The following is a 21,275-nucleotide window of genomic DNA, read 5'->3' on the forward strand; positions in this document are numbered from 1 at the left end:
ATTTCTCTTCTTTGTGCACAGAGCGCTGATACATCTCGGAAAGTTGCTTTACGGCATCAAAACTACTTGTTGTCATGCGTTAGCTGTTGTTAATGTCTCTGGAAGTTATTAACACCTCGTAAAACAATTTTTGCTTCTCAAAAGATATAATAAAACATTAGCATAACCTCTTATCATAGACATTGTTTTAAACAGCTATATTCTTTGAATGCCTTACTTAGATGCTCATCAGCATAATTATGCAAAAAAGTCTTGATAACGATCGCTGCCAGTAAAATCTTCTTCTTCTTCATATATGCTGCCAGTGGAAAGCTGTCCCAGTCAAAAATAACAATGTTGTCTTTGCAGGGATGGTTGAGGCTCATTTTGGTCGTTCTTCCGAAACACATCACTGTTACCGGCTCTTTGTCAAACTTGGACGCTGCTATGGGCAGAGATAGCCATCTGGGGTTGAACTGCCTCCTGTTACCTGCAGCCCAGAATGGCATATCTTAAAGCCCTGCTCTTGGACGTTTATCATATTTTATTACCTCCTTATTCTTTTCACCTGTGTCTTCACCGCTGCTCCACTGGAGAGACTAATATGTTGTTGAATTCATCTGAATCCAGTGTGTGTTAGTGGACAGGCTCCCTGAGACATCCCTTATTTTGCACAATAGCCTTGTCCAAGTAGTCCTAAACCATCTGTAATTGCACGCATGTGAGCTTTTTGCTTGTAGGTGACCCTCCTGTCTTGTGTATGTGTGTGTACTCTTTGTGTCTGTGTATGTTTGCTTGCTTGTGTCACTTTCCACTGGTGCATAAGTCATGCCTCGGAGACCGAATGTCAGCAGCAGCTGTTGCTTGCCACTGCACCTGAATGAGGACAATGCTCGCTTTGGCCTGCTGGCGGCACTCATCCTGCTTTACCTGTTGTGTGGGGCGGTTGTGTTCTCTGCCCTGGAACGGCCCTCCGAGCTGCAGGCTCACCAGCGCTGGCAGGAACAGCTGGCCAACTTCACCCAGCAGCACAGGCTCAGTCTGGACAGCCTGCAGGTTCTGCTGAGGCAGTATGAGGAAGCTTTCGTCACTGGGATCCGAGTAGATGCCTTCAGGCCTCGCTGGGACTTCTCTGGGGCTTTCTACTTTGTTGGCACAGTAATCTCCACAATAGGTGAGTTTCACTCTGTTTGAGGTACATCCATATTGTTCTATGATGCAGTGTTCAACTCTGGTCCTGGAGGTCTGGTGTCCACACTCTTAAATATAAAGGTTCCTAAATAGTTCTTGGCTCAGATGTACAATTCTAGGGAAAAAAAACCTTTGCATGTTACAGAATTCCATAAAGTTCTTCACACTCGCACATCCTTTTTATGAAAATTGTTATTTAAAGAATCGAAAGATTTTCTCTAGATAAACAAAAGTGGATCTTCGAAGAATCATCTTTATTGTTAAGGGTACAGCAAAGTTTGGTGATTTTTTCAATTCAAACATACCTGAATCAACTCATTATTACCAGATGTCCAGAGTGTGCTGGACATCAGTGCTATAGGACTAGAATTGGACACGTCTTTTTTGTTTTTGTTCACATCAAGAGCATGAACTCAGTAATGGGAAATTTATGATTCCTATTTTCAAGTCCCTGTGTGTGTGTGTGTGTGTGTGTGTGTGTGTGTGTGTGTGTGTGTGTGTGTGTGTGTGTGTGTGTGTGTGTGTGTGTCTCAGTTTCTATCTCACACTTTTCAGAATAATCATGCATACCTAATGTCCTTAAAGAAATACTTTGGTGTGAAAATTTGTACAATTTTCCACTGGCCTCAGATGCAGTCGGTCAGCCAAGACAATGTTTGTTGTCCAAATTTTGCTTCTTTAGTTCAGAACTGGAACCACAGGGCTAACATTGCTAGCAAACACTAGAGGCTAATAGACACCTAAATTGTTTCAGTAAATACATCCACAAAACATCTGTCATTCCACTCAGTCTACGCCCAGGTCTTCGTTAAGGTAGAAATGCACAGAATTGACAGTGTGACTTAGGATACTCTGTAACATAGTGTGAATTATACAAATGAACAAAACGTCACTGTCTACATAAAATGCAGGGGACATCCATTTTAGAACACCTGTACATGGTGAAGTCATTTTCATAATTCATTAGTTCTATAAGACTTTTTTTTGTTTGACCCTGACCAAAATTTGTGTCTCTGTTGACCATGGAACCTGATTTGGCATGTCTTTTATGATCTTCTGCAACTGACTAACTGTGATCCTGAGAGTTTTGACTCTTAGTCCATTCTCCCCACTGTGTGGGGCAGCACACACTTCAGTTCATAACGAAGTTGTTTGAAACTTCTGAATATTGCCGTAATAGTGGAGGTGGTATTTTAAAGTATGAAGCTATTTTTTATTGCTATTGCTTGGTTTATGAAGGCCAACATGGTATCTTCTTATTTCATGTTAATAGATGACTAACGGTGTTTGGCTTGCATGTCATCTAATGACTAAACTCCAGGGAAGCAAGATGTTGTGGGTGACCATGTAAGAGTTCCTAAAGAAGTGTCATTAAAGGTGTATTAGTGAATTTATATTTTTAGTGCTAGTACAGATAACATGGAAAATATGTAGAACAATAATAAGTCTTTTAGCTGTGGCATCAGCACAAGTTTACCACCCGCCTGAGAAATTCTAGTTGGAAAACTGCAGGACAGAGCAGAAGGTTTGACAGTCATTTTATAAGACCCTCCCCTAAACCACATTAAACCATAGCCTTATTAAGAAGACATGGCAGAATCCGGTAAGCAACCTGCACTGGTAAGTTCTATGCTTAGTAGTACTGGTGAACTCAGTCAGCTGCCCTGGGCCCTGTTAATTATGTGGGCGGACTTTGTTTTGATGGGTGGGGAGGTGGATCCAAAGAGTAAAAAAAGTTCCTGTGATGTTGTAGTTAATCTGTTTGTCCTCTTGAGTAATTGCATGTCTTTAATTTTGACTCATACACATTTAAAAAAGGTAAAATAAAATTTCTAAAAAATGGATCCATAATAGATTTCTTCATGAAAAGTGTAGGCATGCCAGGAACTATGGCAGTGCTTTTGAGAAAATATGTTTAATGGGTCTCATTCATCAATATTTTCCTTTCCAAGTTTTTCTTTATATTTGTTGTTGAGAAAGGTCCTAAGAAAAGGTCTACGTCAAATTCATGACATGATCTTAAACTGTAGAAATGTTCACACCTTTGTACTCTTGAGCTAACTTAGATTCTGTTCTTACCTGAGAACAAATCCCAAATAAGAAAACGTTGGTGAATGTCAGAATCTTAATGAAAACTGTGCAGGTGGGTTTTAAGAAGACATTTCTTCATAAGAATGGTTGGTGAAGGCCCAGTGTTTTTATATTCACTTGTATTTATTTATTTGTTTCTGAGTAATGTCACCTCATTGAAAAATTAGCTTTCTTTAATATTTACTGTGTAACATCTAGTTGATAAAGATTTGTTTTTACTCATTTTTCTTACTTATTTGCCAATATTTTTCGAGTTGACTATAAAGCATTCAGACCATTCATAATTAACTTTTTTGAGTGTTATTAAAACCAACTCTTGGCTGAATATAGCCTTAATTAAATCATAAGCACATCAATGATATGAATCCCAATGTTTTCCTCTGCAGGTTTTGGCATGACCACGCCTGCCACAGTTGGTGGTAAAGTCTTTCTGATCTTCTATGGACTCATCGGCTGTGCTGCGACTATCCTCTTCTTTAACCTCTTCCTGGAACGTATTATCACTATGCTGGCATATATCATGCGCTGGTGTCATGAAAGGCAGCTGCGGCGGGCCGGTGTCGGGGGAGTGGAGGCCCGTGGTGAGGATGACAGCCTGGAGGGCTGGAAGCCCTCTGTGTACTACGTGATGTTGATTCTGGGCATTGCTGCACTGGTGATCGCCTGCTGTGCCTCAGCGCTTTACTCAGCCATGGAGGACTGGGACTACTTTGATTCGCTGTACTTCTGCTTTGTGGCCTTCAGCACTATTGGCTTCGGGGACCTGGTGAGCAGCCAAAGGGAGAGCTACAAGAATCAGGAGGCCTACAGGCTGGGAAACTGCCTTTTCATCCTTATGGGCGTCTGCTGCATCTACTCGCTCTTTAACGTCATCTCCATTATCATCAAGCAGACGCTGAACTGGATCCTGGCTAAACTGGACTGTAGCAGGATGCAGTGTCCCTGCCAAGGCCACACCTACAGGAGGCAAGGGCGGGCCTGCCCCTGCTGCTGCTGCCCCTGCTTGCCTGGCCAGCGCCGCACCCAGCACCCTCCACCTGGTCACCCCCGACAGAGGGCCCAGAAGCGCAATGCTGTGCATCCTGCCCCTGCAAATGAGGCAGCGAGGAAGCAGCGTTTCACTAATGCATCAGTGGAAACAGTATGCGATAGTGAGACTGATGCTGGCCCGGGGCCAGGTGGAGGTTATCTAACAGGGCGCAGACTGTCTGGAGAAATGATCTCAGTCAATGACTTTATGGCCAACAAGGTTTCTTTGGCAATTCTGCAAAAGCAGCTCTCTGAGACTGCCCACGGAAATCCGAGGCAGAGCCATGTTCGCCAAAATGGCTTCTCTGGTGGAGTGGGAGCTTTCGCTATCATGAATAATCGGCTACAGGAGACCAGTGTGGACAGGTAGTTCCACAAGAGGGGATACGTGGAACATAGTGAACAGTATCGACCAATATAGTTTTGGGGCCCTGAATGTTGCCATGCTTAAAGAAAACAGGCCAACACAATCTGATGGTACAATGTCATTCAAAGTACAACTCCTTGGGATATGAATTATGGGGTAGATTACAACAAAGCTATGTGAGCTCCTAAGCTTTGCCTAATTAATGTAGTTAATTCTTTCGATTTTCTAGAGACAGGCCTTGTCAAATGACCAAGGTGGTGGGCTCTACATGAATGACTCTCCTCTGTAGAGGAGACCAGAGTTGAAGTTTCACATCTGCTCGGAAAGGAAACGTAACATTTGGCATTTCAATTGTATCAGCTCATCTGGGAGTCACTTTGAGAAGCTGAAGTGATTGGCTTATATGGTGAGCAATCAGACTGGGCCTCTGGAGAGCTCCTTCAGGGACTCTTCAAAAAAAACGACTGATTTACAAGAGCCATGTGCAGCCGCTGGCGTGCTGCTCTCAGAAAAGCACCATGCATGGAGAAGACAAGTGTCGAGTCATTTAACGACACTTTATGATACGACATCATTTAACAGCAGCTGTCAGTGATAGTAAGTGTTCCCCTAAAAACAAATTAACTGAAGTGAATACAAATATTTTAGAGTTTAGTTTTTAACAGCTCTGGACTGCAAACTGCAACATCTGGCATTGATGGAATAGTGAACTTTTATTCTGGTATCAGAATTGCTGGAAATAGATTTGGCCTGAGTTTATCTGCAATTTTGTATGATTACTATCATGTAACATTACCTAAGTGAAGACCTGTAGAGTTGCACTGTATCTGTAGACAGATTATATACAGGTGAATGTAATGTAGATAATACACTGTACTGTAAATAGCTGTTTGCACTTTTGCTGAATCCTTGTTTTGACCTCCAACATATAGCATGACTTAAAGGGGAATTCCATCACATTTTCAAAATTTATTCATAACTACACTGTTAAGCTGTAAACAAAGTCATTCTGTTCAGCATTGGTAATAGTTGTGGTAATAGAACCCAGGAACCAATGTTTAATGACTCTGAAAGGTACATCACAGAAAGAAGAGCTTTATTGGCCTAAAATTTTCAGGTTCAATCTTTTTCAAGTTCTGTTTTGTCATAGATGTTCACTACATGGAAAAAGGTTTTGGGACACCTACACGTTACACCTGCAGGAGCTTTTAAGACATCTCATTCTAAATCCATAGAGATGAATATGGAGTGGATCCCCCTTTGCAGGTATGCCAGCTTCCACTCTTCTGGAAAGGCTTTCTACAAGATTTTGGTAATATACTGTGGCTTTCACCAAACCCAGACTTGTCCATAAGACTCCCAGATAGAGAAGCTGGTTCATTACTCCATAGAATATGTTTCCACTCTCCAGAGTCCAGTGGCAGCATGCTCTACACCATTCCAACCAATGCTTGGCATTGTACAGATCTTATGCTTGTTTGTTGAGGCTCCTAACATGCAGTTCTTCATGGCTTTATTCACTTCAAGGCTAAGCTGTTGTTTCTCCTAGATGCTTCTATTTTACAATAATAGCACGTACAGTTGCCCGGGGCAGATCTAGCAGGACAGAAATTATACAAACTGACTTTTGGCAGAGGTGGCATCCTATGAAAGTGCCACCTTTAAAGTCACTGAGCAAGGCTGTGTACCTGTTAGCATTAAGTGTGGCTATAACACCTGAACTCAGTAATTAGGAGTGGTGTCCCAATACCTTTGTCCACATAGTGTTTTGGCATGGCATTGCAAAGCTAAATAGCTACCAAAGAAAACTTTTAAAAGTACTGTTACCACTATTTTACCACCAACATGACATATAAAACATCCAAGGGCATGTGTAGGTTTATTGGTCATTATGGAAATTAAATAGAATATAAGTATTTGTGTTGTAGACATTGCAACCCCTGGTTCCTATCTCCACCACAGTAAAGAAATGTCTCTACAGCAAATCATTTCACATCAGAATACCCTGAATTACTCAATGGTTGAATTATACAGAAATGTAGAAAAGTTGGTGGAATTCCCCTTTATTGACTCAATGTAGTTGTAAAAGGCAAAGCTAAAGCCAGCTAGAAAACTGAAATCAGCATTTTACATGCCACGTTTTTCCTTAACCTGTGTGCTTCCACAGCTTTCCTTTCATTTGAAGTTTAAAGCTGAGAATTGGCAGTATTCTGTCAGAAGAGTGGTATCCTTACTGTTAAAACAGCATCAGCACACACTGTTGACACGATGTATTCAGTTGAATGTAATGTGAGGAGTTACACTCTGCTGCCTTCTTGAGGCTGAATGTTCATAGTACCACATTTATTTATTTATTTATTTAATATTTATTTGCTGTTACATTATTACAAGACCAGTTCCCCTATATAACCCCCACTGAAGTTATAAAATGACTTGTTAACAAGCCTAATAACAGACATTAAAAGAGATTAGAGAATAGTTGTTAGACAGACCCTACACATGGTGCAGAATACTCTAATAGGACACAGCTGCTGCAAATAAACACACACCATATGCACATATATGGAGTCGCTCTGTTTTATTACTTTATTACTCTTAACTTTTAATTAACACAGCTGTCGCCAATATACAAGATGTGTAAAATATGCACAAAGGTCATTTCACATAACAGTATGCAATAATGACTCAATTCATTGAATAGACATTAGGAAATCTGTCGGAGATATTAACACTGTTAATCTATTGGTAGAATTTCAAAGAGGTCAGTAAGGCAGCACAATACAGATCATGCACACATCAGATCAAAAATACAGAAAATAGACATGAAGGACTGAAACAATCCTGTATGTTTGGAAATCTCAAAGTGCGTGCTTGCACAGAACCTGTTGTATTTGGCTGTGCCTCAAATTCATACAGCATCCACAACCTTCCTTTCATTTACACTGGCACAAGAAAATTAAGCTAGAAAATTCTGATTGTAGTACTTCTGTAAAAGAATTGCTTGTTAAACTCACAAGTTTGTACACATTACCTGAGTGTTGCTCTGTTTACATCAAATACATTTAGTCAGGAAAAAAGTCGGCAAATATGCCAGATAGTTTGAGGAAAGCAATGTCAGAAATCTATTTCATGTACAGTAATTGCTGTCTTGGGAAGTGTTCCTCCTTTAAAAGGAATAGTCCACTGTTTTTCTTAACAATAATTATTATCATTTATTGTGAAAAACATGCTTCTGGATTAAAGTTATCAAAGAGTCCTCCTGTAGGCGTCCATTGTGCAAAGAACTTTAACCCATTTGCAAGCTTAAAGTGGTCTTGTTTAAGCATAAAACCATCTAGTGAGTCATGAATTATGAATTAGCAGTGATTTTAGCAAAGAATAATTATTTACTTATTAACTTGATAGCTGTTTTAGGTCCTGTGGAAGCCTATATTTGGCTGTACTAGCTTCATTTATGTTCTTATTATGTTCTTATGTGTTCTTAGAGATACTTCACTTCCCATAACATTCAAATAAGTGCAGTAATAAAATAGCGAGTTTTAGATTATTTTTGTACCATGGAAAAATGAGCAGCTTTGTTAAAGATGTACTGTGTTGTTGCAGTAATACTAAAAGTGGTCTCATTCTATGTTCTTTACAATCCTATGAGAGGTAACTTTAGTACTCTTACTGTATTATTATTATTATTATTATTATTATTGTTATTTTTCTGTTAATTGCAATGAATTTACAGTATAATTTACAGCACAATTTATACTTTGGAACATGCAGTGAAACACCAAAAAAGAAAGACAACAACAACAACAGAAAAACAATCACTAATTGAAGCTTTTTAAATTCAGATCTGCAGAAAGTGGGACACATTCTTAAATAACCTTTATGTTTTACCTTTAAGTTATTTTAATAATTTGAAATTACTTTTTAAAAAATTACTCTATTTCTAAACATGGATATGATATTTACTTATAATAATTAGATTAATCATGACAAGAAAAATCAGAGGGTAGGTAGGCCACCAAATAAGCTGTATCTTACTGTAGAAGCATGTTCTTCACAAAAAGAGCTCCAAAATAGTTTTAAAACTCTGAAAAATGGGAAAAAAATATGTTGAGAAAAAAAACTTTGGACTATTCCTTTGAGCTTCTTATAACCCAGAGATCCATAAAAAGCAACGTGTGAGTATAGTACCTGCTGTAGACAATACATTTTTAAAATTATTTTGCCATGTGGGGGACCTTTCCATCTAGAAACGATACAGCATGTCAGTGTGGCTCCATGTTAATGAGAGTTTAGGGGATGAATCCTAAGTGGAATCTACAGATCCAAGTTCCTGAAAGCATACAAATAACAGTATTAATATGGCCCATTTGTGTAATTGGGGAAGAAAACACTGGGTTTCATTTTTCTTTCTAAAGCAGAAATAATGGTACAGATGCTACTTACCAAAATCTTTCAGCAGTCTTAATACAGTACAATAAGTTCTTATTGTGTTTATAAATACTGTTGAGTGCAAAATAGAGTAGACCTTTACCTGGGATAATCTAGATTTCCGGGCCTCTTTTTGTTGATAGTACGCTGAGATGATACAGTTTCGTCTGCAAAATCCAAAGTGTAACAGTTAGGTCACGCATCCAGTGTCACATACACTAAACATATATTAGGTGTAGGTCTAAAGTTACTGACTGTAGTCCATGTGATGCTGCACAATTTATCAGATCCCCCTACCACATCTATTAGTATGACCACCTTTCATCTGGTAATATTTGGATGTTGGATCAGACACTCATACTTCGTTTGCCCACATTATATGTGCACAGTTAGAGGCTATAACTCATCATTTTTCATGCACAGATAGTTCATCAGTGGTCAGTTTCTGACCACAGGACCACTGTTGACTGGATACTTTAGCTTGGCAGAGTGTTCTCAACCCAGCAGCGATAAAGATACATTTAAAAATCCCAGTAACATGCATAAGCATAAAATATATATAGTCTATATTCTGTGTACATATGATAGCCTTACATTACCTAGTTTGCTTTAAGAAAAATACAGACGGTGAAGTTGCTTATGTTCAACATTATTTGCAAAACATTTTAAATTTAAAAAAAAAACTGAAATAAGTTTAAAATATAAAAAAAAACATATCGGCAGCAGTGGCCAATTTGCTTCCCATCACATAGAACTGGCTAATTTCTAAGAAAAAAAATCTAAAACAAAAGATAGATTGATTGGTAAACACTTTTTCTCTACCTAATTCCATGTGTTTTCATAGTTGATTATTTTTTTCATAGATGATGCTTTCAGTATTATTAAAAAAAATATGGAAAACAGTAAAAAATTAGGAAAACCTCTCCATAAGTTAGTGTTTATGTAAAAATTCAGTACTGTCTAAGGCATCTTAGCAAATTGTTTAAAACTATATATCTGAGCAGTATTTTTTTGCAAGTAAAAATGCTAAAATAATATTAGAATGAATATAAATACACATCAGAAAAAATTGCCTCAGCAACTAAATATAATATCAAAGCATCATCAGCCCACACTTTGTCTTTATTACAGCTTCTTTTCAGGAGAATTGCTTTTAGTTTTTCTAGGATGTCTTGATGTTTTTCCACACCTGCAAAGTTCAGTCTTTAAAGTTGGTTGCATTTTCTTCTTCTCACAATCCAAGCAAACACATTCAAACAAATTGAGTGATGGACTCTGGAGTGGTCAGTCTGTTGTTCTGAGAACTCCATCAGCTTCTTTGTTTAATTTACAAATGTTCTTTTTTGTTCATATCTTTTTCTCAATAACGGCTTCTTGACAGCTCATAGTGTTGAGTTGTCTTCTCACAGAGGGACTCCAGTATTAGAAGCTCTCGTTTTTTCTTTTATTTTTTTTATATTTATTTTCCTTTGACTTTTTTGGATTATCTAGTATCTAATCTCCTCAGAATCATCTGATTTTGACTCATAATTAAATAAATGAAGGGTGGTCTCTGACTTTTGCACACAACTTTAAATACAGTAAAATCTAATAAAACATTACATTCACTTTGACACACCTCAAGCCATCAACCGCACACCTGATTTAATGTAATGAAGCACTGTGTAAAATGATCAAGTTGTAAGTCGCTCTGGATAAGAGCGTCAGCAAAATGCCATAAATGTAAATGTAAGCACTGAGTAGCCCAAACCAGACACTGAATGATAACTACAATGGTTCAACAAGCACACTAACATACAATCTGAACCTATTGTATTAATATTATTCTTATTTATTCTTTAATTAGACATGTTCTGAGCATCCTATTATATAATCAGACTAAGATCTTTGACACAGTTAATCACAGTATCCTGCTACAGAAATTATGTATATTGCCATTCAAATACATATATTGCTATTCAAGATGTGAAGTTTGAATGGGTCAGAAGCTGTTCTTCACACAGAAAACAGAGTGTCTGATAGCAGAGCTCCTGTTCAAGTCTAAAGAATATAGATGTGGAATTCCTCAAGGGTCAATGTTGAGACCCCTATTATGTTTAATATGTGTTAATGATCTTGGCAGCTAAGAATGTATTCTTTATTTTGTTTGCCAATGACACCATTATTTTCCTATCTGATAAAGCTGGTCATAAATTAATCTCATCTATAAATTCAGAATGATCAAATATTAATCACTGATGTAAAGCTAATAAATTATCCCTCTACATAAAAAGTTCATACTTTCTTTTCAGCCCTAAAAAATAAAAAAGCATTGATACTCTCCCTCCAGTCTGTATGTCTAGTCACATATTAACTCAGGTCCACTGTATTAAATTTCTTGGTGTACTCATTCATGACAAACTGTTCTGGGAAAAACATGTTTCCTTAATTTTGAATTAAACAGCAAAAATATAGGTGTCATCAGAAAAATCAAATGCATACTGCCACAAAAATACTTCTCGTATTACACTTTGATCAATCTTTACCTCTCACTGTAATATTATTTGGTCCAGGACTTTTAAAAGTAACATCAAGTGTTTACATAATCTTCAGAAGTGCTTTGTTAGAAAGGTCACTTCAGCTGATTATGATGTAAATTCTCATCCACTTTTCCAAAATCTTCAAATACTTAATGTATATGAAATTAATTATTTTCAAACATGCCAGTCACTTGGACAGTTTACACTTTATCATCAAAAGCCTTCAATTTGAAACTGCCTTCTGCCCCATCTAAAACTTCACCAGTCCCATCAGCTTCAAAAACCTATCTACTTACTCTAACTGTGTGTTCATGGGTTTTTGTTAATTTTGTCTGTTTGTTTTTAGTTAAATTAATTTTTTTTCCCTTGAGCAAAAGTACTTTGTACAATCCCTTTCTGGTCTTTTTTCACTTTCCCTCCATACACTCTCTCTTTGTTTGTTTGTATTTACTGTACCTGCTTGTGCAAATAATAAAAATAGGTTTTTAAGTAGAATTTTCTCAAGTGCCTAAAACCTTTGCACAATATTTTTGTCATTTTCTTTCTTTGTATAATTTGTGAATTCTATTAACCCTTTGCCTTTTGTTAAAATGTCATAATAAGTAGACTGCTAGAAGACCAGTAGAACCAGTAGAACATTACTTAGAAAAAAAAATTTAAGTTAAGTTTTTCCTTCCCATGTTCAACACAAGTTTCAACTATATATATGCTGTTCAAAAAATAAAGGGAACACTTAAACAACACAATATAACTCCAAGTAAATCAAACTTTTGTGAAATCAAACTGTCCACCTAGGAAGGAACACTGATTGACAATCAGTTTCACAGCTGTTGTGCAAATGGAACAGACAACAGGTGGAAATTATTGGCAATTAGCAAGACACACTCAATAAAGGAGTGGTTCTGCAGGTGGGGACCACAGACCACTTCTCAGTACCTTTCTGCTTTCTGGCTGATGTTTTGGTCACTTTTGAATGTTGGTGGTGCTTTCACACTCGTGATAGAATGAAATCAAAACCTGAAAGCTTAAACTGTGCTGTGGCTGGACCTTGCAGCAGGAAAAATTATCTAAAGCACACACAAAAATGACTCAGTGACCTAGACGTGGGTAACATGACAAATTGTAATATCATAATACCTCAGGAAGCTTTTTACGATATGCAATGTGTCACAATATTTTTTTCTGACATCCAATATGTTAGAACAGACAAAAACTATTAATCTAATTACTAGTTTTTAACATTTCTCACACTGTACAGCACTAAATGCAATTAACCTGGACTATGTATGTTCTCTTTTTAATTGAACATGCAGTTGGGAAGTAATTTTTAAGTACTGACAAAATCCCTGACGTGCTCAGAAAAGCAGATTGTGGCAAACTGATGAAATTTATAATGATAATGATAAATATTGTGATATTGGCCACCTCTACGCTGAACACAGAATTTAAGTTTTGCCATGGCCATCCCAGTCTCCCAACCTTATTCCTACAGAAAACCTGTAGGAAGAGCTGAAGAGGACAGTCCACAAGCATGGACCTTGGAATTTAAAGGACCTGGAGAGATTCTGTATGGAGGTTAACTTTTTGTTAATATTTTGAATTAAAGATCAAAAGGATGAGCAATAAAAACAAAAAAAAAAACAAATGACTGTTTTGGTCATGTTTGTCAGGGTGCCAATATTTGGGGAGGATGCTTATGTCTTTTGCAAAAGATTTTAGCATAGCCAGTACAAATACAGAAGTTTATATCATGAAACTTGTTCATTCTGTTATGATTATGGTTGTTTGGGAGCATGCTGCTCTCCTGCTTGGAGGGGGCTATAGTCGGATCACTTGGACAGCTGTGTTCATGGGGGACTTGGACATTTCTCAGCATCGTGCATATATCTGTTCTGCTCCATGATTTCCGAACTATTCCTCAAATTACACTGGGTGTCTGTTTCACAATTCTATGAGGACATGCTTTTTCTGATACAACAGATGCTTCTCTTTATTACTTTTTGTTGAATGAGACACATTGCAACTCAAGATGCCTTTTGAACATACGTCATTGCTAGGTGGCTCACAGCCATTGATTCAAAAAAGTGCCCCAGCACTTTCCTTTTATAAACTGAGTTTCATTGTACATTGCAGCAGTCACACTCCTGTAAGAGATCTACCATAATGTGCAGGTATGTAGTTACATGAAAAGTGTTTTGCTGGATGAGGTCTTTCATTTGATGAAGCACAATTTCGCATCACAGCTTCACACGTCTGATCCCTTTAATAATGAGCTTAGGGTCCTAATAATGAGGTTGGGGGTCCTAATGCTGGTCCTGTAAACCCCATGCTCTGCATATTTTTTCTACGCGGACACTCCTTCCCAGCACATATGTTTATTAATGAGTTGGATCAGGTGTGCTAAATGGGAGAAAGCACAAAAAAGTGCATACAACCCCTGATCAAGGTGAGGGTCGAACACTGAGTGACTTACTTGCTTTGAAGGCCGCCCCCTGGTGGTAGTCCAGGTATGACTGTTGAAGCCAGCACAGTAAGAACTGACAAAAGGTCAGGCTCATCTCCTCTTCCACTCAACTCCTCAAATATTTCTGTTCAAGAAGTGAATGTCAGTTTTCATAAACAAAACAATGCAACACAACAAATCAACATGCCAAATAAGCTTCTTTGGAGAAGCCGGAAGGGCCCATTTTCTGCAGTCTCTCTTGCATTTTATTTTGTTCCTAAGGTTCTCTTATAATATTCATTTATAAAGGTCCAATTAATGTGCTACTGTAACATGTACTGTTATCATTTACAGTGTAGAGAAATCTTATAGTTTCCATAGTATTACTATTATTAATAGATTTATTTGATAAAAGGTGAAATTAGTTGTACTGCGTCAATATCCTACAAGTTTCTTGTATTTTATTTTTATACCCTTAAAGTCCACTTATGAGTCTGTGTGGTTTTATGTACCAAAACAGTCCTAATTCATTTGTACGTGATCATTTTCCAACCTCTCTTATCCTTTAGAATTACACAGGCTGTGTTTGTTTTTGTGACTTTTTGACTGATATATATCTAAATGGAGTTTTGATTGACCTGTATTGTCCTGTATTGTGCCTCAGCACTTCAGGCTGAAACACTCAAAATTGAAGCGTGAAGTGACAGGAGCCAAACTGCTGTAAGCTGAGTAGATGGATTAATGTAAATGCATGGGTCTTTTGTGACATGACATAATTTAAATGGTCTCTTTTTTGTTTCTTAGTTTTCATGCATAGACTATATGAAATAGGATAGTGAATGGTATTAACTATGTTAAGGTTAATTAAAAAATCAATTGTGTGGGTTATGGACCCTTTAACACCAGTGGAACAAAAATAATATGAAACAAAGAAAGTGTTAGTATAGTGTGTGTGTGTGTGTGTGTGTGTGTGTGTGTGTATATATATATATATATATATATATATATATATATATATATATATATATATATATATATATATATATATATCACATACCAGCAACTTTAGACTCTAGTAAGTCCTCTAACTCTGCTTCCTGGTGCAGTGCCTCAGGTGACAGCTGGGGGGCGCCAGGAAAGCAAACCAAAATGATGCTGATGTTATCAAGACTTCCCTGAAGAAAGCATGAAAGAGGAAGGGTGATCAGAAGCAGAGGTAGAAGGTATTACAGTCACTTTGAGTGCCGCTTAGCTGAATTATGGATGACAACGCTTGTTCAGCTGAGATAGTGTCAGTGATAGTAGGGAATGGATCTGTTTTTGATATTTTGAGCACTACAAATGTTCTAAAAAGGCATTAATTAAAGAATTTGTCTTGTGGAATGACCGTATGTTTACAAAACAACCCAAGATGTGGCAGCTTACAGACGCTGCAGCTTAGTGTTTGGCATTAGGATTACGTCATTGTACTGAGCAGAGTTATTTTTGAAGCCCGCAGTCAGTGTTGTGATACCATTATCCCCTCATTTGGCAAGAATGACACTCTTAGGTTACCACCTCTGTAATGATCAATTAGACTGTGCCTCACGTTCGGGCAGAGCTTGAAAGCTTTACTGCTGGGCATGTGTCCTAACACTACGCTCTAAGTTAAATGTCCTGATCTTTTCACCCTGAGGCTAAAAGTACTTGCGTGGATTCGCAGCATAGAGGTTGAATGCTGAATTGCTTTGAGTCAGTGCTGCTGTCATGACAAAATGAGGCTTACTGAGCAGAGGTAGATAGTGACATTTTCAGGTCAGTGCACTTCTCTCCTCTAAAGCCTCTCACAGCCAGTCAGTCAGCCTGTCTGTTACATAACAGCCCAGCTGAAGTCAGCCTAAGACAAAGTCTGCTGCCCCAGGAGTTGAAAAAGAGGACGCGTTTGTGTCCAGACTCCTGTGGTGTTCTAAAAACACCCTTTTCAGCACACAATGAACCATGGTGATGATGGTGGATCTTCAGGTTTCTAAATGCATCCTTTAGCAGAATCCCACATCACAGACATTTAACTGCCAGTCCTTGAGTGTGAAACAGAAGCCTCGTGGGAGTCATACATTATTTAGAGAGTGGCATCATTACTTGCTCTTTAATGCCGTGTTAAATGGCCAAGAGCTCTCTTGTTGAGTAACAAACCTTAAGCTCTGCCAGCGAATGCTAACCCCTAAACGATCTTATTGTTGAGAAATAAATCTGTAGATTTAAGTTACTACATTGATATACTTTGCAATACAGTTAAACCAAGGTTTAAGCTGTAATATGAGAGCGAGGAATTACATAGACAAAGGCATTTGCAAAACCCCTTTTCACAGCAACTATAAATGTAATTTAAGTTTGTTTTGAGATCTTCTCAGTTAAACTATGCAGTTTTTTCAGCAATAATTTTTATTGAGTATATTTGAATAAGCAGGATGTGTCATTTATAATAGTGTTTTTTGTGGCAGTTTACAATTGTTTGATATCAAGAAATCTGTAGTTGTGCTGTCTGTTTTATCTTTGCACAGCTGAAAGCAGTGTAAATTGTTTGTACAGCAGGGGATTCTCACCCTTCCACTTTCACCTCTCATTGCTAGCTAACACCCCAACACAGTCACAGTATTTAACACCAGCCAACTGTGTCCTAGTTAATCTGATAACAGAGTAACAGGGAAACATTTTATTTGATGTTACATTACTTTAAAATATTCTATTTGAGTTCCATTCCACTAGTGGAATGGCCACTCAGGGGTTTGCTGAAAGAAGTTATGCAGTTGTGGTTACAGTGATGATTTAGCCAAAAATTAAATTTAGACTGTTTTTCTTTGATCAGCTGAGAATGTTTGGTGTCTGAAGTTAGCTTTTTTAGATTATGAGTTATGAGGGTATTGTAAATACATTATACAGATTCCAGATTTTTAAAAAAGTCTTTTTAAGATTACTGAACAACTCAACATAGTTTGGTGTAAGTGTGATGATGTAGAGGTGGACTTTTCGTGATGCCAGCTGGTAGTTTTAAATGTCCACTACTTGTTAGGTACACTAGCCTCATTGCTCCAGTGCAAACTTCAGACAGCAAACATGTCTTGGCTGATCACCTCCATTTGGGCTGAGCAGAAAATGGTATTAATTAAATTTTTGACCAAACTATTGCTCTAATTTGAGCTGCCTTCTTACCTTATAGAGGCAAAGGTCGATGACCTGTGAGCAGACATCTCTGAGATCCGTGCACACTTGCAGTCGGCTGCGTACGAATGCACAGAGCTCCTCATTGCTGACAGTGTCCCACACTCCATCACAGGCCAGCACAATGAATTCATCAGCCGGGGAGCGCTCCACAGTGGAAATCTCCGGCTCCGGCGAGACCATCTGTTCCGTGGCTGACCGCCACTCTGCTGCCTTGTAACTGAAGTCCCCCAGAGCCCGGGAGACAGCCAGTGAGCCGTTGACACGCTGCAGAGTGACCGAGCCACCAGCATTCTCAATGCGCTCCTTCTCCCCGGGGCTGAATGGCTTGTGGTCCTCTGTGGAGAAGGCCACGCGACCACTGCGGCACAACATGGCCCGTGAGTCACCACAGTTCACAAAGTAGATGTGGTGTGGGGTGATCATTGTGGAAACCACAGTGGTGCCACCACGTTCCCAGCCCTCACGACAGGCCATGGAATGAAGGTGTTTGTCCATTAGAAAGAAACCCTCCCTAATGCCCTCATTGACCTGATCCACATCTTCATCTGCCCGAATCTTACCTGAAAGAAAAGATCAATCAACTGAAGGATGTTCACTGCCCACTGACAAAAAGTGTTCTTTGGTTTTGCCATAGAAGAACTGGTTCCCTAAAAACCTTTGAGTGGATGGTTCTAAAGAATCTTTTTAAAATGATTATGTGAGGAAACTTTTAAAAGTTGAAAGAACCTCCATAATGTAAACTTTCTATACCAATGAAAGTTTTTACTAAAACCGTACATCGAATAATCAATTAGAAATCTTTGTAATAATAAAAAACTGCTTTTAAATAAGAGAAATCAGCATTAATTGATTACATAGCAGATGATATTTATTATAAATCTTTTCAACAAGGATGTGACTACAAATGGACCTTTGCATACTCAGGGTTCCTCAAAAAGTACCTACAAATCCTTGAAGGTAAAAAGATTTTAATTGTTTACAAATTTTTTTGTGGAATGAGCGAAAGGCCAATAAAATCCAGCCAAAACCTGCAATACAGCATATCTGAGACCTCTCATTTACAAAGAAATTAAAACAGCAGGTGAACTATTGAAGCTGTGGTATTGGTATGCCTTTGAATGCTCAAGCTTTGAATGAAAGAACTTGCAGATCTTGGAACTCCTGCAGGTTAGCAAATGCAGTGATATTCATCTCCCATGTAATTTACTGTAATTGTGCCTTATGTGCTTCAGCAGTGCCTCTAAAATCTGTTGTTTGCTATGGAGGCAGGGTAGTATTGGAATCATACTGGTATAGGCAGATAACTGCTTAAAAATACTGACATTGGACAGATGTTTAGATTTGACTGAAATTTCAAAATGATGTTTGATGACTGCCCTGTGATAGACTGGTGATCTGTCCAGGGTGTATCCTGCCTTCTGCGCAATGACCGCTGGGATAAGCTCCAGCACGACCCAGAAGGAGAAGTGGCTTAGAAGATGTGTGTGTGTGTGTGTGTGTGTGTGTGTGTGTGTGTGTGTGTGTGTGTGTGTGTGTGATGAAGTATGTGTTGTACTCTCGAAGAACAGAATGTTTAGACGATGCTGAGCTATTACGCAACAATATCTTTTATTGAGTTTAATGCATTTGTAACCCTATAGAAAATATGTAGACTCAATTCTATTCCAGAGAAGTCATCCGCATCAGCAGATTTGTGACAGTTTCTGACATTGGCATCGGCTCACAATTGCCATATCGATATATCGATAGTCTTAGTTTAGATATGTCTTAGTTCAGTTTAGAATGTCTTAGTTTTATAATGTGAGTCATTGAAATCAGAAAGCCAAACCATGCTTTCTTTAATAATGAAGTTCCTAAATGTCTTCCATACTTGCACATCTTATTTTCAGAAATTGTTCTATGAAGACCATCCATTGAAATGATATTTAGGGAACCAAAAATGATTATTTTATGGCATCGCTTTGAAAAACACCTTTGGACACATTTATTTTTATGGCTGTGCCTCATAAGCTCCTAATTTGCTGAAAATAAATGATCAGATCCTAATAGTCTTCAGAGAGGTCATAACTCACCTGTGCCCAGAATGTGGTCCAGCAGGTTTCGTGAGCAGTGCTGGGCCACCGTGCTCCCAGCATGGCCATCATAAACGGCAAAGAAACCCCAATGGGACAACTCCCCACCTAGCTGAGGAAAGCAGTTGTGGAAGTCCTCCATGTGGGCCCTCCAGCCTTGCATGCTGGCCAGAGCGTAGGTGAGGCCCCACGAGGCACAGCCCTCCTCCATATACTTGTCCAGCACAGGCCGCTCCAGGTAAGGGCTGGGGATCACCCCTTCTTCTTCTGCCCCATCCTCACCCTCGGCCAGCTCGCCCCCGCCTCCTCCGCGCCCACCTTTGAAAAAGGAGGTTACCCGTTTCTCTGTCTCTTTGACTAGCTGCCGAACAAAAGCAGGCATTTCCACGCTTCCTTTCCTTGAAGTTCTCATGCTGTCGTTTTATCTTTTCTATCTTGAATGAATCCTATCTCTGTTTCTCTCTCTCTTTCTTTTTCTCTCTCTGTCTCCCAGCCTCCGCCCCTAGGCTTCTGTTCTGCTGCCTTTGCCTTGCCTTGGCTGTGTGCAGCCTTGCTGCTGAGGGGCCTTCAGAGCATGATGTCCTCAGAGATAGCTCCTGTTCTTCCAAGCATCAGCAGATAATCATATCCAGGATAGCTGATGTTATCCTTTGTTATTTTACCCATTGCTGGGTTTGTGTTCTCAAGCTCTAACCTATCTGCATTCTTCACTGTTCTATCCAAATAGCACCAGGGCTGTCTTCTTCCTGCTCTGTCTCTCAATGCTGTTCCCTCTCTCTCTTCCCAGCTGTCTCTCTGAACCTGTTATTTTCCTGTAGTCTCCCTGATTGGCCGAGCTATTTCTGTGCTCCAATCCCCTCTCAGTCCTCCTCCTTCCTCCTTGTTTTACACACGCATGCACAATCCCTGCGTCTCACTCTCGCTGGCTCTTTCTAATGCTCCCTATCTCACTCTTTCTGTCATTCTCTCTCTCTGTTTATGCTCCTCCTTTTGAACTCTCTCTTTATTAATGTGACTTTGAATGATCCAGCATCCGCCATTACAGAATACTGTACTGAGAATTTCTTAAGTGACAAATGGAGACAAAAAGCACCCATTCCCTCTGATACTCCCTCTGGAAGGCTTCAAAGCCAGATTCTTTGATTCATGCAGAGGAAAACAGCTCGCCTCAAGCACGATTTATGAAAGCTGCATCCAAATATGAACTGGAGAGTGTCCAGCGTGGGTTCATTCAGACAGATTACATGATTATGTAAATAAATAAATGTATTCATAACTGCTGGATTACATAAAAGCTATTTTTATCCCTGTGACATACATGTGGACCGATGTTCACATAAACAGTGGATGCAACTGAAAGGTTATACAGATGGTTGTACTAACATTATTACTCTCATTACAAGTACATTACTTACATTATCTCATTACATTATTACTCTCATTACAAGTATTGTAATCAGACTATATTGCAAATGTTCACTGTTCACTGCAGTAAAATTATATATATATATATATATATATATATATATATATATATTTATATATAATATATAATTTTTTGTTTGTTTGTTTTTCCCCCCTAAGGTCCACTTAATGTCATTTGCATTACGGGTGCAGTTTTTCTTAGACATTGAAGCACTTTAGTTAAGATGAGCATATAACAGTAGGCTATCATGCTCAAAACACTCATACTCCGCAGAAAGAAACACACAGCTAACATCACATCAGACAATATGAATGTGTGCCATTTCAGGATAGATTTGTTACAGGATCACATCAAATAATTTTTTTCTCTCTGATATTTGGTTGAGCATTTTCTGCTGATATCAGACTGATACTGATACCTGGTACTGGACTGGTGCTATCACTACTTTTTACTGTGCTTTTAACACTAATATATCTAATTGACCCACGTTCTGATTGGATGGCCTGTATTCAACAAGAACACACAGTGT

The 21,275-nt window shown here is 38.6% G+C and overlaps 2 protein-coding genes across 6 annotated transcripts; one reads left to right on the top strand and one right to left on the bottom strand.

Annotated features, from left to right (window-relative positions):
• The first annotated feature begins 399 nt into the window (after positions 1-399).
• On the top strand, positions 400-5,276 carry LOC108439623 (potassium channel subfamily K member 13). 5 transcript variants are annotated; one of them, XM_037546295.1, is made up of 3 exons: positions 400-1,153; positions 3,648-4,253; positions 4,365-5,276. In XM_037546295.1, the coding sequence occupies exons 1-3, from the start codon at positions 808-810 to the stop codon at positions 4,658-4,660; spliced, it is 1,248 nt and encodes a 415-aa protein (XP_037402192.1). In that variant the 5' UTR covers positions 400-807; the 3' UTR covers positions 4,661-5,276. The 5 variants fall into 5 exon arrangements, with proteins under 5 accessions (XP_037402192.1, XP_037402191.1, XP_037402190.1 ...); XM_037546294.1 differs by having other exon boundaries at positions 3,648-4,237; positions 4,328-5,276; XM_037546293.1 differs by having other exon boundaries at positions 3,648-4,233; positions 4,318-5,276.
• Positions 5,277-7,218: 1,942 nt separating this feature from the next.
• On the bottom strand, positions 7,219-20,123 carry ppm1nb (protein phosphatase, Mg2+/Mn2+ dependent, 1Nb (putative)). The gene is made up of 6 exons (XM_017718071.2): positions 19,321-20,123; positions 17,237-17,808; positions 15,105-15,222; positions 14,078-14,192; positions 9,189-9,252; positions 7,219-8,987 (listed from the first exon to the last, which is right to left on the bottom strand). The coding sequence occupies exons 1-6, from the start codon at positions 19,730-19,732 to the stop codon at positions 8,961-8,963; spliced, it is 1,308 nt and encodes a 435-aa protein (XP_017573560.1). The 5' UTR covers positions 19,733-20,123; the 3' UTR covers positions 7,219-8,960.
• Positions 20,124-21,275: the final 1,152 nt, after the last annotated feature.

This window comes from Pygocentrus nattereri, chromosome 16, assembly GCF_015220715.1.
Source record: "Pygocentrus nattereri isolate fPygNat1 chromosome 16, fPygNat1.pri, whole genome shotgun sequence".
Taxonomy (NCBI): Eukaryota; Metazoa; Chordata; class Actinopteri; order Characiformes; family Serrasalmidae; genus Pygocentrus; species Pygocentrus nattereri.

Excerpts from the sequence above, each read along its gene's own strand:
- LOC108439623 (XM_017718119.2), top strand. The coding sequence starts at position 808 with ATGCCTCGGAGACCGAATGTCAGCAGCAGCTGTTGCTTGCCACTGCAC. Across the intron at positions 1,154-3,647 it reads CACAGTAATCTCCACAATAG|GTTTTGGCATGACCACGCCT; the intron begins GTGAGTTTCACT and ends TTTCCTCTGCAG.
- ppm1nb (XM_017718071.2), bottom strand. The coding sequence starts at position 19,732 with ATGAGAACTTCAAGGAAAGGAAGCGTGGAAATGCCTGCTTTTGTTCGG. Across the intron at positions 17,809-19,320 it reads GGACCACATTCTGGGCACAG|GTAAGATTCGGGCAGATGAA; the intron begins GTGAGTTATGAC and ends CTTTTCTTTCAG. Across the intron at positions 15,223-17,236 it reads TCGACCTTTGCCTCTATAAG|GGAAGTCTTGATAACATCAG; the intron begins GTAAGAAGGCAG and ends TGCTTTCTTCAG.